At 32.9% G+C, this 24,483-nt stretch overlaps 1 protein-coding gene across 7 annotated transcripts in view; it reads right to left on the bottom strand.

Moving 5' to 3' along the window:
* The window catches only part of LOC101901103 (B-cell receptor CD22), a 533,140-nt gene that overhangs the window by 187,382 nt on the left and 321,275 nt on the right, over positions 1–24,483 (bottom strand). For 5 of the 7 annotated variants that reach the window (XR_009342470.1, XR_009342471.1, XM_059123997.1 and 2 more), the window contains 2 exons: positions 20,184–20,297; positions 6,043–7,140 (listed from right to left, as the gene is read on the bottom strand). Coding sequence is in view for 5 of the 7 variants with exons in the window: in XM_059123997.1 (XP_058979980.1) it covers positions 6,043–6,136 (94 nt within the window). In the remaining 2 variants the exon portion in view is untranslated. The remainder of the gene's footprint in view (positions 1–6,042; positions 7,141–20,183; positions 20,298–24,483) is intronic. The other 2 variants (XM_059123996.1, XM_059123995.1) reach the window with 1 other exon arrangement.

Genomic DNA, 24,483 nt, shown 5'->3' with positions numbered 1-24,483 from the left:
ATATTGTTTACAAGCGTACGAAAGCATTTTGGTGAGAATTTTCCAGAAAAAAAGTTATTCGTAATGGAATTCAAGCGTGATAGTGTGATTACTTCATATTTGGCTGGAAAACCACAACCGACTATCGTTAGGGCCCTCCAGCATTTAAATGTGCATAAATCTTTTGTGTCTCGTACCGTCGCTCATTACCGTGACTCTGGTAGCGTAGCCCGACGTCAAGGAAGTGGTCGGACGGAAAACAGCAACATCATCGCATCGCAGTGTCCGAAAAATGGCCCGTGAGCTGAATATATCGCAATTTTCCATTCGGCAAGTATTGAAAATGAGCTCGGGGTGAAGCTATTGAAATTCCAAATTTCAAAAAGTGCAAGAACTTACACCGCAACGGAAAGAAAATAGACTGAAGAGAGCTAAAGAGTGGCTTGGCTTGGCTGAAAGTGGTGAATTGCCGAATTTGGGTTTTTCCGATGAGAAAACAAAATGATCGGGTTTACTTGCCAAAGAGGTCAGCAGAATATGTGCACCTTCGATTGGCCACCAGAACTCAGGCGCCGGCCATGGTGATGGTGTGAGCCTCCATAATAGCCGAAGGTCGCTATCCGCTCCGTATTAATCGACCGTGGCATCAGAATAAATGCCGAATATTATCGCGAGGATATTCTGGAGGGTGTATTAAACCTTGGGCACGCAAACATTTTGGCCGCAGCCCTTGGATATTCCAACAGGACTCAGCACCATGGCACTCAGCACCCGCCAGCCAAGAATCGTTACAAAATAAGGTTCTCCACTTCATTTCCAGTGCACAATGGCCACCAAAATCTCCGGATTCCAATCCGTTGTACTCATGTGTCTGGAGTATTTTGGAAAGCAAGTTTGGAACTAAAAAATACCAAAGTGTCGATCACCTCAAGGAAGCGCTTCGCCGGAAATGGGCCAAAATACCGCAGAGCAACATTCGGTGACCAATTCGAACAAATCTAAACTTCTAAAATTTGATGCTATTCAATTCAGCAGTTTTTTGTTGCAGTCTTTTTATCTCACCCTGTATACAAAGAAATCTTCCATATTTGAGATATATTCCTCAATATTTATGATAGAGCCTTGAAATTTGATGGAGATCTTTGGATGACATCTGGAATCATTGGCACAGAAAATGGTCCACTTTTTATAATAGTCCCCTGGTAACTCCGATTTCAGGGATTTTTTACATCTCGGCCATTTTTAATTGTCCAATCGATATGTCTTTAACTAGGAGTCTTTGGCCTTAAAACCACTTTTTCGCAAAAAAAAAAAAATGGAAAGCAAGGTTGGCACTAAAAACTTCCAAAGTGTCGATCAACTCAAGCAAGCGTTTCGCCGGGAATGGTTCAAAGTACCAAACGCCATAATTCGTGCCAAAGGTGGGCAATTTGAACAAATCTAAACTTATTCTAAAATTTGATGCTACTTCCGACATTTTTTGTTTTCATTTAATAAAATTTAAAAAAAAAATTGTTAAAATTATGGCGTTTGTCCTCGTTGCAGTTTTTTTCTCACTTTGAAGTTAATTTGTAGGGTCTAATGAGTTTTTTATTACAATTTTGAGACTATGTTTGAAACATAGAGGAAATTTGATGAAGAGGCCTTACAAAGCACACCTTCCCCTCCCCCTCTCCCTCTCAAAGTGGTCAGTCTTTAAAAACGAAAGTTGGTTTATTTAAACTCATGCTTCTCTCTTTTACTTCCTTGGATTTTTTTTATTTTTCTTTTCTTCTCTATTTTTTTTTAATTTTTTATTTTCTCCTCTATTAACTTCCCAATTTTCCACCTCAAATTCCAACCATTTGTTTCTTAATGTCCAACACATTTCATTAACTTTCTTTACAAAAAATAAATAAAAAAATTAAAATTACAATATTTTGTTAATCACAAAAAAAAAAAACAGCTACAAGTACTTAAATATCCATTACAACATGTTACAGCAAACCTAGAAGCTGGCTGGTATTAAAGCTTTTTTTTTTTTTTGGTTGGAAGGAGAGAACACAAATCCATGGAAGAATATGTACAAAAAAAAAAAATACAGAAAATTTATAACGAGATCTGTCATCTGCACCAAAGAAGAAAAAACCCACACACACATAATGCCCGTACAAACAAATTAAGAGCGACAACAACAAAGTGCCGCCATCAACACCCAAAGCTCCATACAGCTGTATTCTACAACAACAATAATGCTTATGGCGCCACACGCATTCATGTCGTTCTAGACGAGGGGCCATACGGCCGAAGCAACAGCAGCAGCAGTACAACACTCATTGGCCCCATGTCCCATTTATCCATTTCGCCTGCCGCTGGCACAATGTGTACTCTTCAGAGAACGCATCGCATCTACATAATAAACCCGCGAGATGGGCTAGTTTACAATACAATTTTGCTCTGCTTACGGATAAACAGCTCAAACAGCTGTAGCTGTGAAGAAAAAAAAAACGCAAACACACACTCCCACACACACACACACTGAGAAGCGGAAAACATTGCGGGAAACGCACTGAACTGATTGATGAAATGAAATAAAAAAATATGGGCGAAAGAAACAAAAAAAGTGAAAACATAAAAATATTACCACCCACCTCTTACAGATGATCCACCTCCCCCTCCTCCCCAACGCCCTCAGTGTGTTCTGTAATGTGGTTGTTTTTCTTTGGCCCGGTCCTATGACACACTTTTATGACAAAATATTTCTGCCACTTGTAAAATGAGGAAACACTTTTAAATATAGCCATGGCAAACAGCAGCAGCAATTGCAATTTGCAGGACAATGTGGGTGAAAATAAAAAAAAGAAAGACATAAAACAAGGGCGCCAAAATGGCAAGTGTTTGTCCCCTTTTTGGGAATTTTTATAGTTTTGAAAAAAAAAAACACTTAAGTGGTGCTCCACAGTAGTATCACTTAAGATTTCAGACAGATTTCAACTAAATTTCTTCAAGACGTAATTTTTTAAATTTCATAAAAAAAATTGATAAAAAAAAAATTTATAGATATTAAATATTGTACCAATGCTCCACACGGTTGCCGCTAAAGAAAATTTCTTCAAACCACATTTTTTTAATTTAATTAAAGGGTTTTATTTTAATTAAAAGATTTTAATTTAAATAAAAGATTTTATAAAAAAAAATAAATTTTCAAAAGTTGATTTGAAAAAAATATAATTTTTTTGAGCGATGGACTTTTGAAGAATTCATTTCGAAGGATTGTCAGTGCTATAATCGTGGATATTTCTTAGACGTTTTTTTAACAAACTGTAAATTTGATTTTTTTTTCAAATATTTCGTGAAAATAATTGCAATTTCCAAACATATTTTTCAAAACTTCAAATCGTCAATTTTAATCTTCATTGGTCCATAGAAAAATTTAACTACAAACAATTGAAGCTAATCCTCTCATTTGCCCTTGGGGAGCAACTAACTAGAGATACTACAAGACCTCTCTCTCTCCCACTCTCTATCTCTCTTTTCTGTCTGCTGATGCACTTCTCATGTTTTATTGATTCCCTTAACAAGAATATCGCAACCTTGTTCAAATCCATAGCCTAAGCGGCGTCAAGAAATTATTCAGGCAATAAAAAAATACAGTTACTCAAGTAGCCATAACACATTTTTTTTTGCCACTGGCCTCTTCTCCAAGGAGCGGAAAAAAACATTCTATGGCACACAAAGGGGATGGCTAAAGAGAAAAGTGAAAAGAAAATCGCCAAGGTGCTATCTATCTAGCCATCGCTGCAAACTGTTGGCGTTGAGATTAGTCATCAGTGTCATAATCATCATCATCATCATCGCCACCAGCTGGACGCTGTAGATACTGAGCAGAATGATGATGCTGGCAATGATGCGGATATTTTATGTCTTGCTTTGCCAATAAAAAGTGATTTCCAAATGTTATTAATTAAAATGAAAAATAAAAATCCATAAATCTGTGAGATTTTGAAAATTTACAGTGGAAACAAAAATTGATTTGCATTTGGACCTTTTTTTAAAAAAGGCAGAAAAAAGAAGAAATTTTCCAAAGAAGATTAAAAAAAAAAAAAAATTCAAAACTTCAAATCGCCAATTTTTAGAACATATTATAATTCATATATTGCTGTCACACAAATTTAAGATTTTTTGCGTTGAGTTTTTCCTTAGCTTGAAGTGGACTTCATAACCTACATGAGCTCTTTTACAACCCTGAAAACCTCTGAGAACTCTTTTATATTCAGAAGGCATCTTTGAGGCTGTTTTGTGGCCTCCTATAGCAGGAGAATATCATTGAGCTTTTTTATGACTAGAATATCTCTCTGAGCTCTTCTATGGCTCTTTGAGCCCTTCTATGGTTAGAGGTTTTTTATGTTCAAAGAAGTGTTTTAGGCTTGAAAGAGCTCAAAGAGATCTTCTAGCCATAGAATAACTAGGAGATCTCTTTCAGCTATTCCAAGCCTAGAAGATTTCTTTGAACTCTACTGTCACTTCGACTTATTTCAGCTTTCCTATGGCTAGAAGCTCTCTCATTGCTAGCTCTTCAATGGCTAGAAGAACTTTTTGAGATAATCTATGGCTAGAATACTTCTTTGAGTTCTTCTATGGCCAGAAGATCTGTTTGAGCTTTTCTATGTCTAGTAAATAATTTTGACCTCGTCTATGGCTAGAAGATCCCTTTGAGCTATTCTATGGCTAGAGAATCTCTTCGAGCTATCCCATTGCTAGGATATCTCTTTGAGCTCTTCTATAGCTAGAATACCTCATTGACCTCTTCTATAGCTAGAATACCTCATTGACCTCTTCTAAAGCTAGAAGACCTCTATGAGCTCTTCTATAGCTAAAAGACCTCTATGAGGTCTTCTATAGCTAGAAGACTTCTATGACCTCTTCTATAGCTAGAAGACCTCTGTGAGCTCTTCTATAGCTAGAAGTCCTCTTTGAGATCTTCTATGGCTAGAAAATCTCTTGAGTTCTTCCATTGCTAGAAGATCTCTTTGAGCTCTTCTATGGCTTGAAGACCTCTTTGAGCTCTTCTATGGCTAGAAGACCTCTTTGAGCTCTTCTATAGCTGGAAGACCTCTTTGAGCTCTTTTATAGCTGGAAGACCTTTTTGAGTTCTTCTCTAGGTAGAAGACCTCCTATTCTATAGGTAGAATACATCTTTGAACTCATCTTTGGTTAAAATATCTCTTTTTGACTACAAAATTCCTTTGAGCTTTTCCACGGATCTGCTGGAACTCTCTCTCTCTTAGTCAGATTCATTTGACTCTTCTATAGCCAGAAGATCCCCTTGAGTTTATTTGTAGCCTGATGACTTTTTTGAGTTCGTCTATTAGTGAAAGGGCTCTTTGAGCTCTTCCCTATTTAGAAGGCCTATATGAGCCCTTCTATAGCTGAAAGATTCTTTATAGCTTAACCATAATAAGAAGATCTTATCTGTATTTTTTTTTTGTAAGGATAATGTGCTGGATCCATTCTTCAGCCAAAAGACTTTTTTGAGCTCTTCTATGACCAAAAGACCTCATAGAATGCTTCTGATACCGGAAACATTTCTGGAGCTCTTCTTTTGTGTGTGGAAGACCTTCTTGAGTTTTCCTGTCACTAAAGAGTTATTTTTGGCTCTTCTCTAGAGACAAGGGGAAATGTACTTAACATGTTATCATTTTTGTACTTGATGCCTCCACCTTACCTGTTGTTGTTAACTTCTTGTATTTCCTTTCCTTTTCTTCCTTCTCCCACCCAACCCCCCTCCTTTTTCGCCCTACTCTCCAATAAATTTCCATTTTTTTATCAAATAACATTTTTCACATAATAATAAATTTTTGTTAATTGTATTAAATGGCAACGGGCGAAAGTTTTCGTTTCTTAAAACCATTAGCCTACTTTTGGGCGTTAGCTGAATTTTGGCCTAGTATTTTCGGCATTCCTGGAGAACTAATTTATTTCTCTTATTGCCAACTTCTCAAAAGTACTCCAAAAAAAAAAACGGAAAATATATTTTTGGGAGCAAATACGAAAGGAAATATTTGTTGTGGTTGTTGTACTCACCCACTGCCAGAACATTTGTATATCCTTGTAAGCTATAAATTAACAATGTAAATCCGATTAGTAGGCTGCCATGCTGATATTGTCGTAGCAACATGTTGCTGCCGTTGTGTTTTAATGCCGCTGCTGTTGCTGCCGCTGTTCGGCGATGATGTTAAGAACAATGTTTGCTCCGTTTCCAGAGAGAGAGTGTGAGCCTAGAATCTTAGGGCAACTCTTTGGCTGCCACCAATTGTGCAATTGTTGTCTGTTGTTTGAGCCCCTAGAGGGGGCTGTTGTAGTTGTTGCTGGGTTTGGATGTATGTATGTGACGGCGATAATCGTTAAGCAATGTTTAAATGCTCACACGGGATGATAGACAACAATGTGTGGAAAATTGCTGCACGTTTCTGCTGCTGCTCCTGCTGTTGCGTGTGGTTGTGTTTGAGAGTTTGAATGGGTGTAGATGTGTTTGTGTTGTTGTGGTTGTTGTGATGATTGTTTGCTGTACATGTGCATGGAAATTGCATTGATGTCGCCTGTTTATAACATTGTCATCGACTGCGGCTGCTGTTGTTGTTGAGTTAGGAGAGTTGTTTGCCCTGTTTCGTTTTTCTCCTTGGCTCAGATTGCTCCTTAAGATGGCTTATCTTAATGTTGTAGATTTTTTTTCGTGTCGCAACAATTGCTGGATGTTGGATATTATTGCTTGGTTATTTTGTTGCCAAGTTCTGCTATCATTTGAATTGTTATACTTCCACTTTTGTTGAAGTTGTTGTTGTTGCCAATTGTATGAGAATACAATTTAAGTTTTATTTGTTTGTTATTTTTTTTATGTTTGCTGGATATTTATATGATTTTTATTTGCAGATTATTTTTTGGTGAATTGAAGTGGAGGCGTTTTAAAGGAAACAAATAAAATGCTTTATTTCTGTTTTTTTTTTTTTTTTTTCAAATTCTATTTTCTAAATCTTGGCATAATTCCTTTTTTATTGCATCTTTTGAAGTTGAAGTTTTCATTCAATTTTCTATTTCTTCTTCTTCTTCTATTTCTTTTGTATAACTTAATTTACAATATCTTTGGTAGTTATTTATGGATTTATTATTTAGTATGAAAAATGCCTGCAATGAAAGGAAATAGAAAAAAATCATGAATATTTAGTTTGTCAAAGTGGTTATTGATAGAGAGATTTCTTTTGTGTAAACAGATAGATGTCTTTGTGCAATAGAATTTAGTTTTTTTCTTTTTTTGGTTTTATGAGCTTAAACAATATGTCCATATGGAAAATATTCAAAATGGTTATTTGCTTTAATATTATTTTTTTGGAGATTCTTTTTAATGTCACCTAAAAAGATTTTAATTGATTGTTCAAGGATATATAAAACATTTGCGTATTTTTTTATAATTTAAGGTAATAAATATGCAATTTTAATGAAAAACAAAAAAAAAATAAATAAAATAAATAAATTAAAAATTTATTAAAATTTATTAAATTTAAATAAATTTTTGTGAGACTAATTTTGAGTATGAAATTTAAAAACAAAATCAAAAATGTTTCTTATTAAAAAATAAAAAGCATTTAGGACCAGGAATCGTAAATTTTAAAATTTATTTACTAAGACCATCCTGACCACCAATCGTGTATTATGTTGAGCTATTTACGATAAGGTTTTCCTCTTTAATTTTGTAATTATATTTGTGACAAAGTCTTGCCTATAATTTTTACAAAAAAATAATTCTTTTCAATTTTATTTTTAGGGATTTTCAATTTTTCTTTTCAAAAATATTTTCAAGGATTACCATAGCAAGAATAGAGAATTAAAAAAGTTTTTTAAGGACTTCCTGACAATGAATCGTGGATTTTTATACTATTTTTTTTTCAAAAATTTTTTGGAAATTTTAAAATATTTTTCAAGGGTTTCCTGGGCAGGAGCCATCCATTAAAAACTTATCGAGGAATTCGTAATCTAGAGTTGTAGATTTTTAAAATTTTTTTGAGGACTTCTTATTCAAGATCTTTCGATTTTTAAAAATAATTTTTTAAAGCACAAGATCCGATTTTTTTATAAATACTTCCGGACGTTCCAGTCAAAGGCATTAAATTTTTAAAAGGACTCTCTGGACAAGGATCATCTCTGAACAATAATAGTGGATTCTTTAAAGCATTATTTTTCAAGGACTTCCTGATTAAAGATCCAGGATTCCTTCAATAATTTCAAGGATTAAAAAATTTAAATGTGAATTTCGTAAAAAATATTTTTGAGGACTAAAAATGATGGATTTTCTAAACACGGGTTTAAAATGTCCTGGTCGTTAACTGTGGACTTTATAAGATAAAATTTTAAGATAAAAAAATATATATATATATTTTTTAGAAAAACTTTCAAGAAACTTATGAGTGAAAATAGTTTATTATTTTAAAATATATTATAACAAGTTTTTTTCTGGAGCAAAACCCTGAACTTGTTTAAAAAATTTGAAGCACCAATAGGTCTATAATGTTTTCTGAGCAATAATAGCAGATTTAATTTTTTTTTTACATTTTCTGACCAGGAATCGTGGATTTCTTCATTAATTTTTTTACGTACCTCCAAGGACTAAAACATATAAAATAAAAAAAATAACCAAAATTTTGAAATATTTCCTGGGACATTCTCATTGTGAATCGAATACTTTTCAAGGACTTCTTGACATCGTATTTGGAGTTATTAAAATAACTCAGATAAGCTTTCCGGCCACAAATTTTCCGCCTTAAAAAATATTTTGCACGGACTTTCTAGCTGTTGAGTTTCGAGACACATTTTTGAGGACTTCATGCCAAAATGGTGGATTTTCAAAAAACAGTTTATAGATGTCTTTTTCAAAAATCTCCCAAACAAAAAAAAAAAAAAAATCATTTTTTTAGAAAACCCATTCAATGACCTCCTGAGCGAAAATCGTTAATAGTTTTTAATAATGTACTTACAAGCCTTTCCTGGTGCAAACATTTATTTTTAAATTTCCTGACCAAGAATTGTAAATTCCTTCACTGCCCTATTAAGGACCTCCTAAAACTTTCAAGGGCTAAAATATATAAAATAAATAAATGTTTTTAAGGACTTTCATTGATATGAAAATGACTTCCGGACCAAAAATTACGAACTTTTTAAATATATCCAATCAATGAATGCAGTTTTTTAGGACTTCATGACAAATGAATATATTCCAGGGATTACTTTGCCACGTATAAAATATTTGCCATATGCTTTCGGGCCAAGAATTTTGATTTAAAAACATTTTACAAGGAGTTTAAAATTTTTGACCTTTTGAAAATTTTTGTGGACTCCGTTTCCAAAAACTGTGGAGAAATCTACCAATTAAAAAATTTTAATTTTTTAGAAAAAAAAAACATACAAGGACCTCCAGAGCGAAAATCGTTGATAATTGAGAAAAAATATTCGTAAAATTTTTCAACTTTTTGAAGAGATTTTAAAGGACCTCCTGGTCCATCATCATGGATTTTTACGAGTTCTTTCTATAAAAAAATCTAAAACTTATTAACAAAAATCGTCAAGGATATCCCGACCCAGAAGCATGTTTTTTTTCATTTTTCAATCAACACCTCTTGAATAAGAATCGTGAATTTATTAAAAGATAAAAGATTTCAGGAACTTCTTAAAAAAGAATTCGATTTTGAACAGATTATTTTTAAAATATACTGGACAAAATCTGTGGATTTGTTTTTTTTTTTTTTTTTTGGAACAAAAAAACCACGGACATCTCTCCTCAAAACTTTGGTTTTGGAAATTTTAAGGACTTCCTGACCAAGAATCTACGGATTTTAAGAATACCATTTTTAAAGGTCTTTCGTCAAAAAAATTGTTGAATTTCTGGCAGATCTATTTGAACAAAAAATCGAAAAATATTTATGAACATTTTAAGGGAAATAAAATCGTAGATTTTTTATGAACTTCTTCTGGATAAAAAAGTTAGACCCAGAAAAGGACCTAATTACCAACAATAATTGGTGTTTAGAATTTTTTTAAATTTTTTTAAGGATTTTAAAGGACCTCTTGGTCTATCATCGTGGATTTTTAGGAGTTCTTTTTAAAAAGGAGTCTTTTTTTTAAAACTTGTCAAAAATCGTCAAGGATCACACGACCAAAAATCTTGGATTTTCTTTTAATTCGCTATCAAGACATCTTTACCAAGAATCGTCGAATCATTAAAAGAACTTCGTATCCAAAAATCGTGGATTTTGAGCAGATTATTCTAAACATTTACTGGTCAAAATTTTTTGAGATTTTTTTTTTTTTGGATTTTAATAATCTTTTTTATTCAGATCGATTTGAACAAAAATCGTTGAATATTTGTGAATATTTTAAGAGATCTCCGGAAATAAAATTATAGATTTTTATGAACTTATTCTGAATAAAATTGTTGAATTCAGAAAATTATCATCAATTTTTGGTATTTAGAATTTAGAAATCTTGAATTATTTAAGAAAAGTCTTCAAGGACAAAGCGAAATTTTCGGGAATATAAGAATAAGAATATTTTTAAAAAGATTTTTTAGGAATTGTTTTTTCAAGAGCTGTTTAAAAATCCCGCATTGTTTAAGAAAAGTCGTGAAGGACCTTTATGCGCGACAAAATGAATTTTTAGGGTTTTTTTAATGAGCCTGATATAAATTTTTAATTTTTGGAATATTTTGATAAGTTTTTTAAATTATTTTTTATGAAAAAAATTGCAATGGAGTTACATAGTTTAAAATTTTTAAAGAAATTATAAAGGGTAAAAACATCGTGGATTTTTCAAGGACTTTTTGATAAAAATCACGAATTTTTTTATTTTTTAAAAATTTCATGAACAAAAGCCTTTAATTTTCGTCGGAGCAAAAATCGTACCTTGCAAAATGTTGTGAATTTTTTTTATTAAAATACCTTTTCAAGTAATTTTGTCCTTGAAGCTGACTATTTTTCTAAGAAACCTTGTACTAACATTTTCCCCAGAAAAAATCTTGCCAACCTCTTCGTTACATGCAAAAAAACTTTTCTATTCATTGTGACTACCTATTCATGATTCCTATTCATATTTTCCACTTTTCCCGAAAAAATGTTTACTTCTCCTTTCTGTCCTGTGTCCCTTTCGATTGATGGGACATATCACCTTCATCACTTATGAATAGAATGGACCATTTCTCATTCATTCAGTCATTTGTTTGCTTGCTTTCTTTTTCCATATTTGTTTTTCCTTCTGGATTTCTCATTTCAATGGGACCCGAGGCTCAAAACATGAAAAGCTGGAAATTATATTTGGACACTTGTGTCCAAGGAAAATAAACAAACAAACAAACAACCTTAATGAAATATCTCTACATCTTAGCTATTCAGATAGCACGTCAATGACACATTTCAATATATTCGGAGGCCATAGATGATGATGGGGAAAGTTACAAGGAAAAGTGTAAAGGAAATCAGGGAACAAGAAACAAACACAATACAACTAACGAGTGGAGCCAAAATTTGTGATCTGTTACCAATTTCTTTCATTTTTCCTTCCCATCTTTGCTTCTAAGAATGAGGAAAATCCAAAAAAAAAAAAATGTTTCTTTATGTATGTATATGTAATTCCCCAACTATTTTATTATGAATAAAGACCAGAATTTTGGCAAAAAAAGAAAAACTGAAATAATAGAATTTCTTCGCCTTTGAATCCATAAAATATGCTGCTAATTTATCTCCTAAGCCAATAATAGAATATTACCAATTTCTCATAGGCGCAAATTTCATTTGAGACAGCATTTTCTCCTACCCTATTCTCTGGTGGCCAGTTGATTGAAAGGCTGCTGTTTTTTTTTCATTTTTTTCTTTTATTCACTTATTGCTTTGTTTTATCTGCCTTTCTTCTTAGACTTTTTTCCGTTTTTGGGGAGTTGTTGATAGCAGAAGAAAAAAATCAATGGACCCTATAAATATATTACAAATTTCATAAACATTATTTAAAGATAATATTTTCATGGCTGATTAGATTTCTTTTGCTTGAATGGAAATCAATTTTTTTCGGACTTTATATTGGCCCAATATTCTGCAATTGGGGAGAATATTAGAGGGAAAAAATTAATTGAATTATTTTGGGAGAAATAAAGAAATTTCAGAAACTTATTTCCGGCAAAAATTTAATAAATTTTAAATTGCAAAAAAATATTTAAGAAGATAGCATTTTGGATGGAGGATGGGCCCTCTGGCTACTTCGGTGATAAGAAAGTCACTATTTTTTCTAATTGCACAGATCTTCTATTAATTTTTCTCTCTTTAGGGGAGAAAAATTACTCTTCCATTTAAAAAAAAGTTATTTCATTTTTATACTCTCAGCCAGCATGATGTTTGGAACAAGGCCAGCAATGTACTTTTATTGGAAAATTCTGTGTATTGGTCCCTGTAGATGATACGTTTGTGGTTTTTATACCCTACACCACAAGGTGGTCAGGGTATTAAATATTTGTGCCTTTGTTTGTAACAGGCAAAAGGAAACGAGATAGACGCATAGTTTTTTTTTTTTTTTTTTTTGATGATCTTCATAGAATCACATTATAAGTCGATTTATGCATGTCCTTCCATCCGTCCGTCTGTCCATGTATCTTTGTGAACAAAGTACAGTTCGCACTTATTACCCGATCCAGACGAAATTTTGCACAAATCATTTGTTTGGCCCAAGGATAAACTCTGTTGAAATTGGAGATAATCGGTAAAAATTTAGATATAGCTCCCATATATATCTTCGTCCGATTTGCCTTGTATTGTGCACCAAACGTGTAATATCAGTCCGAATAGTATGGAATTTGGCACATACAATCAAATTAGGCCTGAAAATAAGTATGCCAAATTTGATTGAAATCGGTTCAGATATAGCTATAGCTCCTATATATATATTGTTCATCCGATTTGTTACTTTTTATCCTCCGCAGCCGTAATATGCACTCTGCAACAACAATATTTGGGGAAATATATCAAATGCAGCTCAGAAATACCTTTGCTAAATTTTATCGAGATTGGTTCGGATTTGGATATATTCCATTCCGAAAATATTGAAAAATGAGCTCGGTGTCGGGGTAAAGCCATTGAAATTCCAAAAAGTGCAAGAACTTACACTGAAACAGAAAAAAATAGATTCAACAGAGCTAAAACGTTGCTTCGCTTGCTCGACAGTGGTGAACTGCCGAATTGGTTTTTTTCCGATGAGAAAACATTCGTTGACCAGCAGTTTGTAAACAAACAAAATGATCCGCTCGTGTTTACTTGCCAAAGAGGGTAGCTGAAAATGTGCACCTTCGGTTGGCCACCAGAACTCAAGCGCCGGCCATGGTGATGGTGTGGGCCGCCATAACAGCCGATGGTAGCTCTCCGCCCGTATTAATCGACCGTGGCATCAGAATAAATGCCGAATATTATCTCGAAAATATTTTGAAGGGCACGCAATCACTTTGGCCGCAGACCTTCCGAATTCCAACAGTACTCAGCACCATCGCACTCAGCACGCGCCACCCAAGAATGGTTACAAAAATGAGGTTCCTCACTTCATTTCCAGAGCACAATGGCCCCCAAAATCTCCGGATACCACTCCAGTGGACTATTGTGTCTGGAGTATTTTGGAAAGCAAGGTTGGCACTAAAAAATACCAAATTGTCGATCACCTCAAGCAAGTGCTTCGTTGGGAAGGTGCCAAAATACCGCAGAGCACCATTCGGGCAGCGTGTGAAAGTTTCATTGGCCGTTTGAAGGCCATATTTCGTGCCAAAGGTGACTAATTCGAACAAATCTAAACTTTTTCTTAAATTTGGTGCTAGTTCCGACATTTTTTGGTTTCCTTCCGTTAAATTAAAAAAAATGTAAAATTTATTTGACTTTGTTGCAGATTTTTTTCTCATCCTGTATACGTAGATATAAGTTCTCCATCTGAGGACCCCTTATGGATCTTTTGTATTAGGGAAACCCTTCCATAGATTTCATAAATCAAAGAACCTTACATCGATTTGAACACTCCTTCCATGGCATTTCTGTCAATACAAGAACTTCAATTATTTTCCGAATTACAAATAAAAAAAATCAAGTTTTCAATGAAATTCAATGAATTAAAAATTATAATTTCTAAAATAGAAGACCCTCCGTCTATCATCAAGATAAAGCCCTGAATGGGCTTTAAGGTGAGAACGCACAGAACAATTATTTTATTGTCTTGAGACATCAGCAGTCTTCTTCACAAAAAAAAAAAAAAAAACGCTGGGTGAACAAGTATCAATTATGGGCCGAAATAGCTTAAAGTAAACCTACAACTCATTTGTTCCTCATTTTACTAAGAAGCCGCCTAAAGGCTCTCTATGGTTATTTCCTAATAGATATTCTATGGATTTTCTAAAAAACGGACAATTTTCTTTCGATCTTCTATTGAAACTTCCATTGCATAATATCTTCTATGGATCATATTTTTTATAAAGAATATTTCGAATTACAACTAGAATTCTATATGCAATGTTTCGAATTACAAACAAAATATTTCGAATTACATCTATTTTGAAAAAAATCAATTTTTCTTCTCCTTTCTTGCCCAACTAAAAATATTCCATTTTCAATGTATGCTGGGTCCATCACAGACACACACACATATATATAAAACAAATTTCCAATATATTCACCAACACGTTTGCATGTCAAAAATTCCAGCTCCCCCACACACACACACACACACGCACAAACACACAAAGATTTGTTGCCATTTGTACACACGGCAAATAAATTGTTATAAATATATATGACAGTTGCTGTTGCTATTGTTGTTAAAGATTCAATCATTTCTTTACCTACAACAACATGTACAACAAAGTGAAAAAAATGACAGCAAAAGCTTTGACATTTACATTGGCCAAGAGAATGGAACGTGACTTTTCATAGTTATGGGCCACAATGGGGGGAAAGAATCAGCTACAAATTAGAATCAATATCAACAGAGCAACACACACAAAGATAGAGAGAAAGAGAGTATGAATGGGCCAGAGAGAGAGAGAGAGAGAGTGACAATGGGAACATCATTTAAATAAACGAACTAATAATACATATATTGAACAAAATATTAGACGGAATGTATGACACATTCTTTATATATGTTCCATAGATTTGATGTGAGATGAAATCCATCTTTCCCTTCTCTCATTTCCCCTCTCCCTCCAACATTTGAATAACTTGGCAAACGTATTCACTTTGTAGTTTTCTTTTTCAACAGCCTCGTCTTTATTGATTGTGAATGGAAAACATTTTCATACTTTGTGTCTGCAAAAATGCCCTTTGGCCTATGAAAACTTTACCCCTCCCACCCGCTCTTACACCAACACCCAATCTTCCATTATGTTGTTGCTTTATTTGTAACATCCTTTGCCTTTTGTCACTTTTACGGCATAGAAATAAATACAACAATAATTGATAGTTTCAAACCTCATAAATCAATTTTAAATTTATTTTCTCTCCTTGAGATACGTAAACCTCATATTTATTTTTTTATATTGATATCATTGTTGTTGTTGTTATAGAAATTTTATGAATTTTATGAAATCGTAAATTCAATTGAATTTTTATTTTATTTCATTTATGCCTTGGCTGGACACAATCTTTGCCAATGGCATTTTTTTGTTTGGTTTGTGGGGGTCACCCAAGAATACTTGAGCCTTTGTAAGGCTTTTGTAGAGGTCGTTGTAGTCGTCGTCGCAAAAGGAAAACAATCACGCCTACCGGCCCATATTTTTCCAAGGAATATTGTCTGGCATTGTGTTCAGGTAATTGATATTTTTTTCATGATTTGTTTAAAGTGTAAATACAAAAGAAAAAAAGAATATGTATAAAAATAATTTTTGTCAATTGCTTTTTGAAAACGGAGATTTGAGGCAAACAATTGAGGGACAGTCTGCAGCAGAGATCAAAAAGAAGTTTAGTGAAATTTGGTACTTGAAGAAATATTTAAAATTGATAATATTTATGTCGAGCAAAAATATACAAAATTAGGGAATAAATTATTTAATAAAAAAAAATTTAGAGAAATAACAAAAAAAAAATTAATAATTCACAATTCTAGAGGAATAGACGACTATTTGAAATTTTTATTTATCATTTTTTTTTTATTAATTATCCAGTGTACTTCTTAGTTGAAAATCAAGGAAAATTGTTTGAAAGAATTTAAAAAAATTGAGACTTTTGTCGAACAGGGCTTCCTTAAATTTCCAAGTAATTTAATTAATTAATAAATGATTTTATTTTCTAGATTTAAAATACCTGAGATGTCTCAATTTTAAGGTTCAGAAAATAATTATTTTGACCTTTTTTGGGGGAAATGTTAGAAAAATGTTTAAATTTCTTTAAAAATATTATTATGTACGAGATTCTGAAGAAAGTTGAATAATATTTTTTTCCCTTTAGGAGGAGTTAGCAGGGGAAGTGGGTGGATAGTTTGCATTCGAATATCCGAAAAAATAGTTTGATAAAACTTTTTTTGATTTCGAAAGTTCGCATATAGTCGTCATAGTCTTCAAAATCTATCATTTTGAAGTTTTCCGTGGAAAATATTAGTAACATTATTGCACAATGGACCCACGATCAAATTTTCTCTCCAAAACTCTTTCAACGTCTACATAAGTAAAACCTAGAAACCAAAAGAAAACGCAATTTGAAGAATTTCAGCTCTATCCCTTCACTCAATAACAAATTTAGTAACATATAGTACCCATGTCCAAACAGTCTACATCTCTCCATCCTAATCATCCAAGAATTAGAACCATTTAGTACTTTTCGTACTATCATAGTACACATTTCGGAAATCACCTCCATATCCCAATTCTAGATACCAACAGAGACCTCAATATAAAATTTCCGATTTCAGCCCTATCCCTTTATCCAGTACCCAATTTAGTACTATCTGGTACGTTTTCTACAATTAAAGTACTAATATCCAAAACCACCTCCATATGTCAATTCCAGATACCAACATAGACCTCAATATCAATTTGGGGATTCCAGGTGTATCCCATCGCTTAATATCCAATTTAGTACTTTTCGTACAAAATAGTACACATTTCTGAAACCACATCTATATCTCAATCTCTGATACCAACTGATACCTCATTATCAAATTTCAGTATTCCAGCTCCATCCCTTAACCCAATACCGAATTTGGTACAATTTAGTACTATTCGTACAAGATATCTCAATTCCAAATACCAACAGAGACCTGAATTTCAGATTTCAGCATATCAGCTTTTTCCCTTCACTTAATATCCAATTTAGTACCATTTAGTACTTTTCGTACAATTATAGTGCACATTTCTGAAATCACCTCCATATCTCAATTCCACCTACCAACAGAGAACTCAATTTTAAATTTGGGGATCCCAGCTCTATCCCTTTATTCAATACCAAATTTAGTACTATCTGGTACTTTTCGTACAGTTAGAGTACACATTGCCAAAATCACCACCATATCTCAAACCCAGACATCAAGGGAGACCTCAATATTAAATTTCGTGATTGCAGCCCTATCCTTCACCCAATACCAAATTTAGTACCATTTAGTACATTTCGTACAATTCTAGTAAACATTTCCATAACCACTTCCTTATCTCAATTCCAAATACCAAAAGAGACCTCAATATTAAATTTCAGGATTCCAGCCCCATTCCTTCACCCAATACCAAATTTAGTACCACTTAGTACTTTTCGTACAATTATAGTACACATTTCTGAAACCACCACCAAACCTCAAACACCGATACCATCAGTAATTTAAACATCAGGTTTCACAATTATGTCCCTATATCTGCACCCAATACCAAATTTAGTACCATTTAGTACTTTTCGTACAATTATAGGAAACATTTCCTAAACCTCCTCCACATGTCCAGACTCTACATGAACAGCGACTCTAATACCAAATTTCACATTTCAAACCCTATCTTTTCACCCTAAACCAAATTTAGTACCAAATATAGTACTATTTAGTACTATATGTGCACTTGTTGTACATGTTTCCAAAACAACTTCTTTTTTACAAACCTGCCACCAACAGTGGCGCCAATATAAAATTCCAAAGTTCCAGCTTCATTCGTTTACCCTAAACCATGCTATTCCCAATTTAGTACCATTTAGTACAGTTCGCACACTTAGTACACATTTCGAAAACCACCTTCATGTATCAAACTTATTTTACAACATTGCTTCCCAAAGCAAATTTCAAGTTTTTAGCCCTATCCACTCACATAATTCCAAATGTTACCATTTCGAAAGTTTTGTACCACTTTAGAACTTTTCGTAACCTAAAAGTCCGAATTTTTGAAAACCCTTGGGTACCACTATCCTGCACTCCATCAGTGAATTTCATTCATCAGTGACTCTCATTTCAAAATTCTAGCTCATTCCATTTGTCCAATGCGTGATATTACATTTTTAGTACACTTTAGCACTTTTCGTACCCTTTTAGTACGAATTTCCTAAAACCCAGCCCTATCACACGCCCACGCATCAAGACTTGCCCTCGAGCAAAATTTCAAGATTCTAGCTTCAGCCGTTTCGTCTGGGCGTCAGTCATTCACTACCCCGTTGGGAGGGGCTTAAAAGTATACTATAAGAAAAGCTAAATATAAATATGGACATGTTAAGCCAGATGCTGAAAATACGCTTCAGTCATTAAAACAAAACATTATAGATTAAAGCATTTCTTTGATCATTTCTAAATTGTCAATTTTCGTGTTTAAAGCAAAGACTCAAAAAATTTGAATTGAATTGAAAAACTTTGAAAGAATGACGCTATCTCTCAATAAAATTTTGAAAAAAAAAAATGAATTCAAAAATGTTCAAATATGACGGTATCTCTCAATAAAATTCACAAAAATATTTGAGCGGATTGGCTTTCACGCAATAGCCATGATTTCGAATTTATTTCTTAATATTCGCCTTTTGTTTCCTACTTCCAGGTCCTCACTACTATTCCAGGGCCTCATTCACTACACTTCTACATTAAAAATTTCTAAACCCTTTCCCACATCCTTACCAATAATTCCTCATTTACCAAACTAAATCATGAATCATTTTCAAATCACTTTGAGGGGTGGCATGACAAACATTCAGATTGGAGTGATTGGATGAAATCAAAAATACCTCAAATTCACATCAAAGCCATTAAATCACAACGCGGGAGATTGCAGTCGATTTCTGGCTGATACCAGAAACGCACGCACTTTTTGAGCACATGTGTATGTATGTGTGCGTGCGTGTGTGTTTGTGACTCATCCGTAATCAAATTTTGTAAATTGAGAAGTTAGTAGGGTCAGGAATTCCAGACCATCCAACGCACACACGCACACAGCACACGAATGCGCGCTCTAAATATCCTCAAGGTATTTACAAAATTGGGTATATTCATATGATTGTGCGCCTAAATGTAGGCAAACATTATTTAACAAAGTTTATTGCTTAACGATATGTTAACTAATACAAATATGTGCCTGGGTCCGAAAGTGGTCAATGTGTATGTATGGTGGGCAGTGGGAGAGCAGAATGTTTCATTCTGGAGTGTTTGTTTGCTTGCATGTGAAATTTTTGTTAAGTTTATGGCTTATGTTAAAAATATCTATAGTATACTTTGGGGAGGACCGGTTTTTGCTTGGCCGAATGGTTGTAAACTCCAAATACTACTATATATAAGACCACTTATTTTATTATGGCCAACATGATTATTTGGACAGGTACATGGGCTTTAAGCAGTGGCCCACAAGGGTGGCCCGACAAAATAATTGAGCTATTTTTTCGTAATATTTACTACAGCTATTAACAAAACCTGAAGCCCACGAAGCCATATCGTTTATATTCTTTTGAGATTTTATGGGTTTCCTTATGTTGTTTCTTGTTTTCTCTTTTCTTTTCCATGGGCCAAGTTAATACAATCAAGGATTTGTGGCCATAATAAACAAATATGTATTTGTTTTTCGTTTTGGTTTGTGTATTTTCAAGGCATACTTTTAGGGGGGGTGCAAACAAAACAAGTGTTTCGCTTGGGTTTTTTCCAAGGCAATTTGTTTTTTTTTTTTTTTGGCTGTTTCTCTGATTCCTTTTTAGCATTTGATTTTTTCTCATTCTTTCAATGTTTATCTTTACATTTTTGTTTCCTCAGACGATGTAGAATTTATGGTCATTTGCCCTGTGTGTGGTTGCTTGGTTGGCTGTCTGTTTGTCTTGGCCGAAAATCAAAATCGATTTTTATTCAGTCATCTGGAAAGAGAAAAAAATGATATAACAAATTATTATTTTTGCTCGTTAACATTTGCTGCAATAACAACAATAATGAACAAATTTTCTGCCTATTTGCAAGAGATAAATTTATTTTTTTTTTTAATTTAATAAGAAATTTTGAATGGGAAGTTATTTTGGGTGTCAGACTGAGATATTAATTTCTTTGGAAATAAAATCTATGAAAATGTAAGCGCCCAAAAATAGGCCTTGATTTTTAAATTATTTGAATATGTTTTAATATTCCCTTATGATAAAAATAAGATATCCTATCTTAAATCTTTAGATCCTTAATGTGTATTTGGCAGAGCCTGAAGGTATGCCTTGATTTCTTAATTAAACAATTTCTCTTTATCCTCAATTTAGGGTTTGAAAAATCATTTTAGAAACATACGTTAAATAACATTTTTCTATAATATCCTTACCATTTTTATTTCATACTTTTCGGAGTTCTTAAAAAAAACGCCTAATATTATAAATTATATATATTTTGCACAGATATATAGTTTATAAAGTACATATTTCTTTGAAGTTGAAAAGTTCTTAAGAGCGCCTAAAAGTATGCAACATAAACCTTTCATGATTTTAGCGACATTATTTACCGGAATTATTATAAGTTTCATATGTAATTTTCGTAATGGGTACTACAGCCTATGACAAAAAATTCTGTAATTAACGGTACCTCCCGATATTCGGTATTTTGATGATTTCAGCAACATTATTCACCGAAATCGTTTCACATTTCGTATTGGGAAATCTTAATAGCTACTAAAACTTATGGAAAAAATTTTCTTATGCAGGTCTACGTCTTCGTATAGCTCCCATATAACGGTACCTCCCGATATTCGGCATTTTAATGATTTTATGGAATTTTTTTCACCAAAATTGTTTCAAATTTGGTATTTGAAGTTCGTAATGGATACTACAGCCTTAAACAGAAAATTGTCTGTGCAGGTCCACCTCTTCGTAAAGCCCCCATATAACGGTACCTCCCGATATACGGTATTTTCATGATTTTAGCGACATTATTCACCGGAATTATTTAAAATTTCGTATTTGAAGTTCGTAATAGGTACAACAGCCTATGACAAAAAATTGCATTAGCAGGTTCACGTCTTCGTATAGTCTTCATATGAGACTTCGTAAAGCGGTAGTTTCCGGAAGTTTTTGGAAAATGTTCATGTGCCTTCCAAATGGTGGATGGTATTAAAAATTCGGCCCGGTCGAACTTAGCAGCTTTTTACTTGTTTTTAATTTAAATTAAAATATTAATATCCCCTTAAAATATGCTATAGATTTCGTTTCAAAATTAATTAGGACCGGACAATTTTTTTTTAGTATCATGATGTGAAGTCTTTCCCTTCATTTTAGTATGCTCTAGAAATAAATTATTTGTCTTGTAAATTGATTTTTAATAATAATTTTAAATTCGAATTTTTAGGACCAGACCGAACTATTATTTATTTATAGAGCAGATGAAATTAGGTGATTAACAAGAAGAAATTATAATAGCCTACAAATAGGCTTTGATTTTTTAATTAATAATATTTTTTATTTAGAACCACAAAAGCTGCTAAAAACAACAATTACTATTGTAATAGTACAATATGGCATTAAATTTAACGTCATTTTTATAAGAGATTTAAATCAGACTGAAAAATAAACTTTTGGCTTCTGATCATCCTTAAGGTATGCTCTTATTTTTCAATTTTAAAAATGCTATCTACAATCAATTGTGATTTTATATTTATTATTCTATTAACTTTTAATTTAAAAAAATCCACATCCCTTTAAGTATGCTATAAGAAAAAACATTTAAAATAATTTCCTTATAAATTAGCTTCATAAAAAAATTTTTTTTCCACCCGAAAACTCTAGATTCCACTTTATCTACTTAAACAAATTTGTCTGAGTACAAAATATTCCAGCTACACACACACAATTTACAAACTCAAATAACACATATGACTGATTGCCCCTAAAAAGATGCTATAAAATCATGTTGCTACTTTGTAGCCAAAGTCGTCATAAAAACAGTTTGACTTGCTTCATGCGACTTTTTATGGTCACAGCTAAAAGGCAACAAACAATACTATTTCCTGGTTAACGGCCGCTTCAAACACCCACTCCTTCACCCTCTCCCTGCACTCTCTCCTAGAGTTCCAAAGAAGAAAGAGTGTTTTTGTTTGATATGTTGTATAAAAACGGCTTATTTTTATTACAGGCAAAAAAAGAAAGCAAATAAGAAGCCAAGAGACGTCTACATTTTATGTGGTCATGTTATTTATTCGTGTCATAAAATATACTGAATAGAAAAAACAAGCATTTGCATAATTTTAGGCGCAGCACCAAAATATACATGCCATGAGTAAACCATTATACTTAGTAGATATTTGTTATTCTATCAAGGAAGAAAAAATAACAAACGTTCCTTAAGATGATTTAAATTGTGGGTTTTAGGTACTATTATCATAACATAGCATATACACATTTACCATCATAAAATTTAGGACACTTAGACCAATGAAAACGGAATACCGGAGACATAAAATCACCCAGCCAAAGGTGTTTAAATTTGCCATAGAGATATCTGTAATCAGCGCCGAGGTGGGGATGGGGTAGGAACATAAATTAAATATCTCTCCCCCTTCATTTTTACAAAAAAAAAGTATTTCTTCGAAAGCAAAGGGCAAATTTTTAACATTCCATCAAAGTCGAAGAATTTTAATTTGCTAGGCTATTTAAGGCTGCTAATAATGGCTGCTAAGAGTATAATGTTATGTAAATTATGTAGGCTGTATGCTATTCAATTTCCCTTCTTTTTTTGTTGTTGTTCGAATTTCTGTATCAAGTTTGGTTTGTTACTCAATATCCCAAAAAAAGTTTATTTTTATTCAAGCGAGTAAAAGTTTTGTTAATAATGAAATCGAAATAAAGTTTCTCAGACATGGAGCAGGCAATTCTTTCTCCTTCAAACTATTTCCCCATAATTTGTAGATTGATAAGAAACAACTTTTTTACAAATAAATATAATAATAGTGAATTATTGCCTGCATTTAGGCTTTTCATTCATGATGCAAAATAAGCAAGCCCCAAAGTATGCTTTAAATATTGATTTTCTAGTAGCTAATTAAATGGAAATATTGTAATGGTGTTGAATAGCATGGTTTAAAAGGAATTTTTTTTTGGAAAATATTTTGCAACATGACTCCTGAAAGTATGCTTTATAATTTATTTATTTAAATTTAGGATTTACAAATTTGGATTGCTAAATGGCAATTGTGAAGACGGGAAAAATATTTTTTAGGGGAGAAACGAGAATCTAAAATATTACGTTCTATAACAAATCCTGAAAATATGCTTTAGATTTTGTCAAATTTTCTAATTTGATAGGTAGACAACAATTCAACCCGAATTCTAAGACGGAGGTTGTTGGTAACTACATAGATTAGATTTGAGATGAGAAGGTTATTTATTTACATTTTTATATTTTTAATTACATTTATACCCTGAAAATATGCTTTACATTTTTGGCTTTTTATGTAATTGCTTGGAAAATTGTCAGGAAGGGTATTTTACTTAGATGAAAGTTGAAGAAATTTTATTTGATTTCTTTTTTTTAAATATAGCAGATATTTATGAACGGAAAACTATAGGCAGCATTGTATCCATGAACGGCACTTTAAAGGTATCCCACCCCTGGTAGATATGTAGAAGATATTTGGGTATTAAAATACCTTTTGCTGGCCATTTTCTAAATGATCCCATAACATACTTCAAAGAGTCTAATCTAACCTCTCTTTTTGTCTGGACACCCTGCATTCCTCCACTGCCTCCTTGTGCCCTAAATGACCTCCCAGCTATGCAGACCTTTTAATTATTGTCTATTCAGAAGTAATTAAATACCAAAAAACACGAGTTATCCCAAACACTTGGCTACCATGCCGTTGCAAATGAAATAATTTCTTTTGTCTACGTAGACAACAAACCATTGCTCTCTAAAGTATGCAAATTAATTTAAATGAATTATTTGCAAATTTATTTTTAGATTGTCAAAACACAGGCACAGCTTCTTAAATAGACAAAATACGAAAAAGCAAAAAAAAAAAAATGACAAAACAAAAGTTTGTACCAAAATAATATTTAAATATCAAAGTCTGTGTTTAGG

The sequence above is a fragment of the Musca domestica genome, unplaced genomic scaffold, assembly GCF_030504385.1.
Source record: "Musca domestica strain aabys unplaced genomic scaffold, Musca_domestica.polishedcontigs.V.1.1 27, whole genome shotgun sequence".
Classification (NCBI taxonomy): domain Eukaryota; kingdom Metazoa; phylum Arthropoda; class Insecta; order Diptera; family Muscidae; genus Musca; species Musca domestica.
This window is presented reverse-complemented; position numbering and strand designations above follow the sequence as displayed.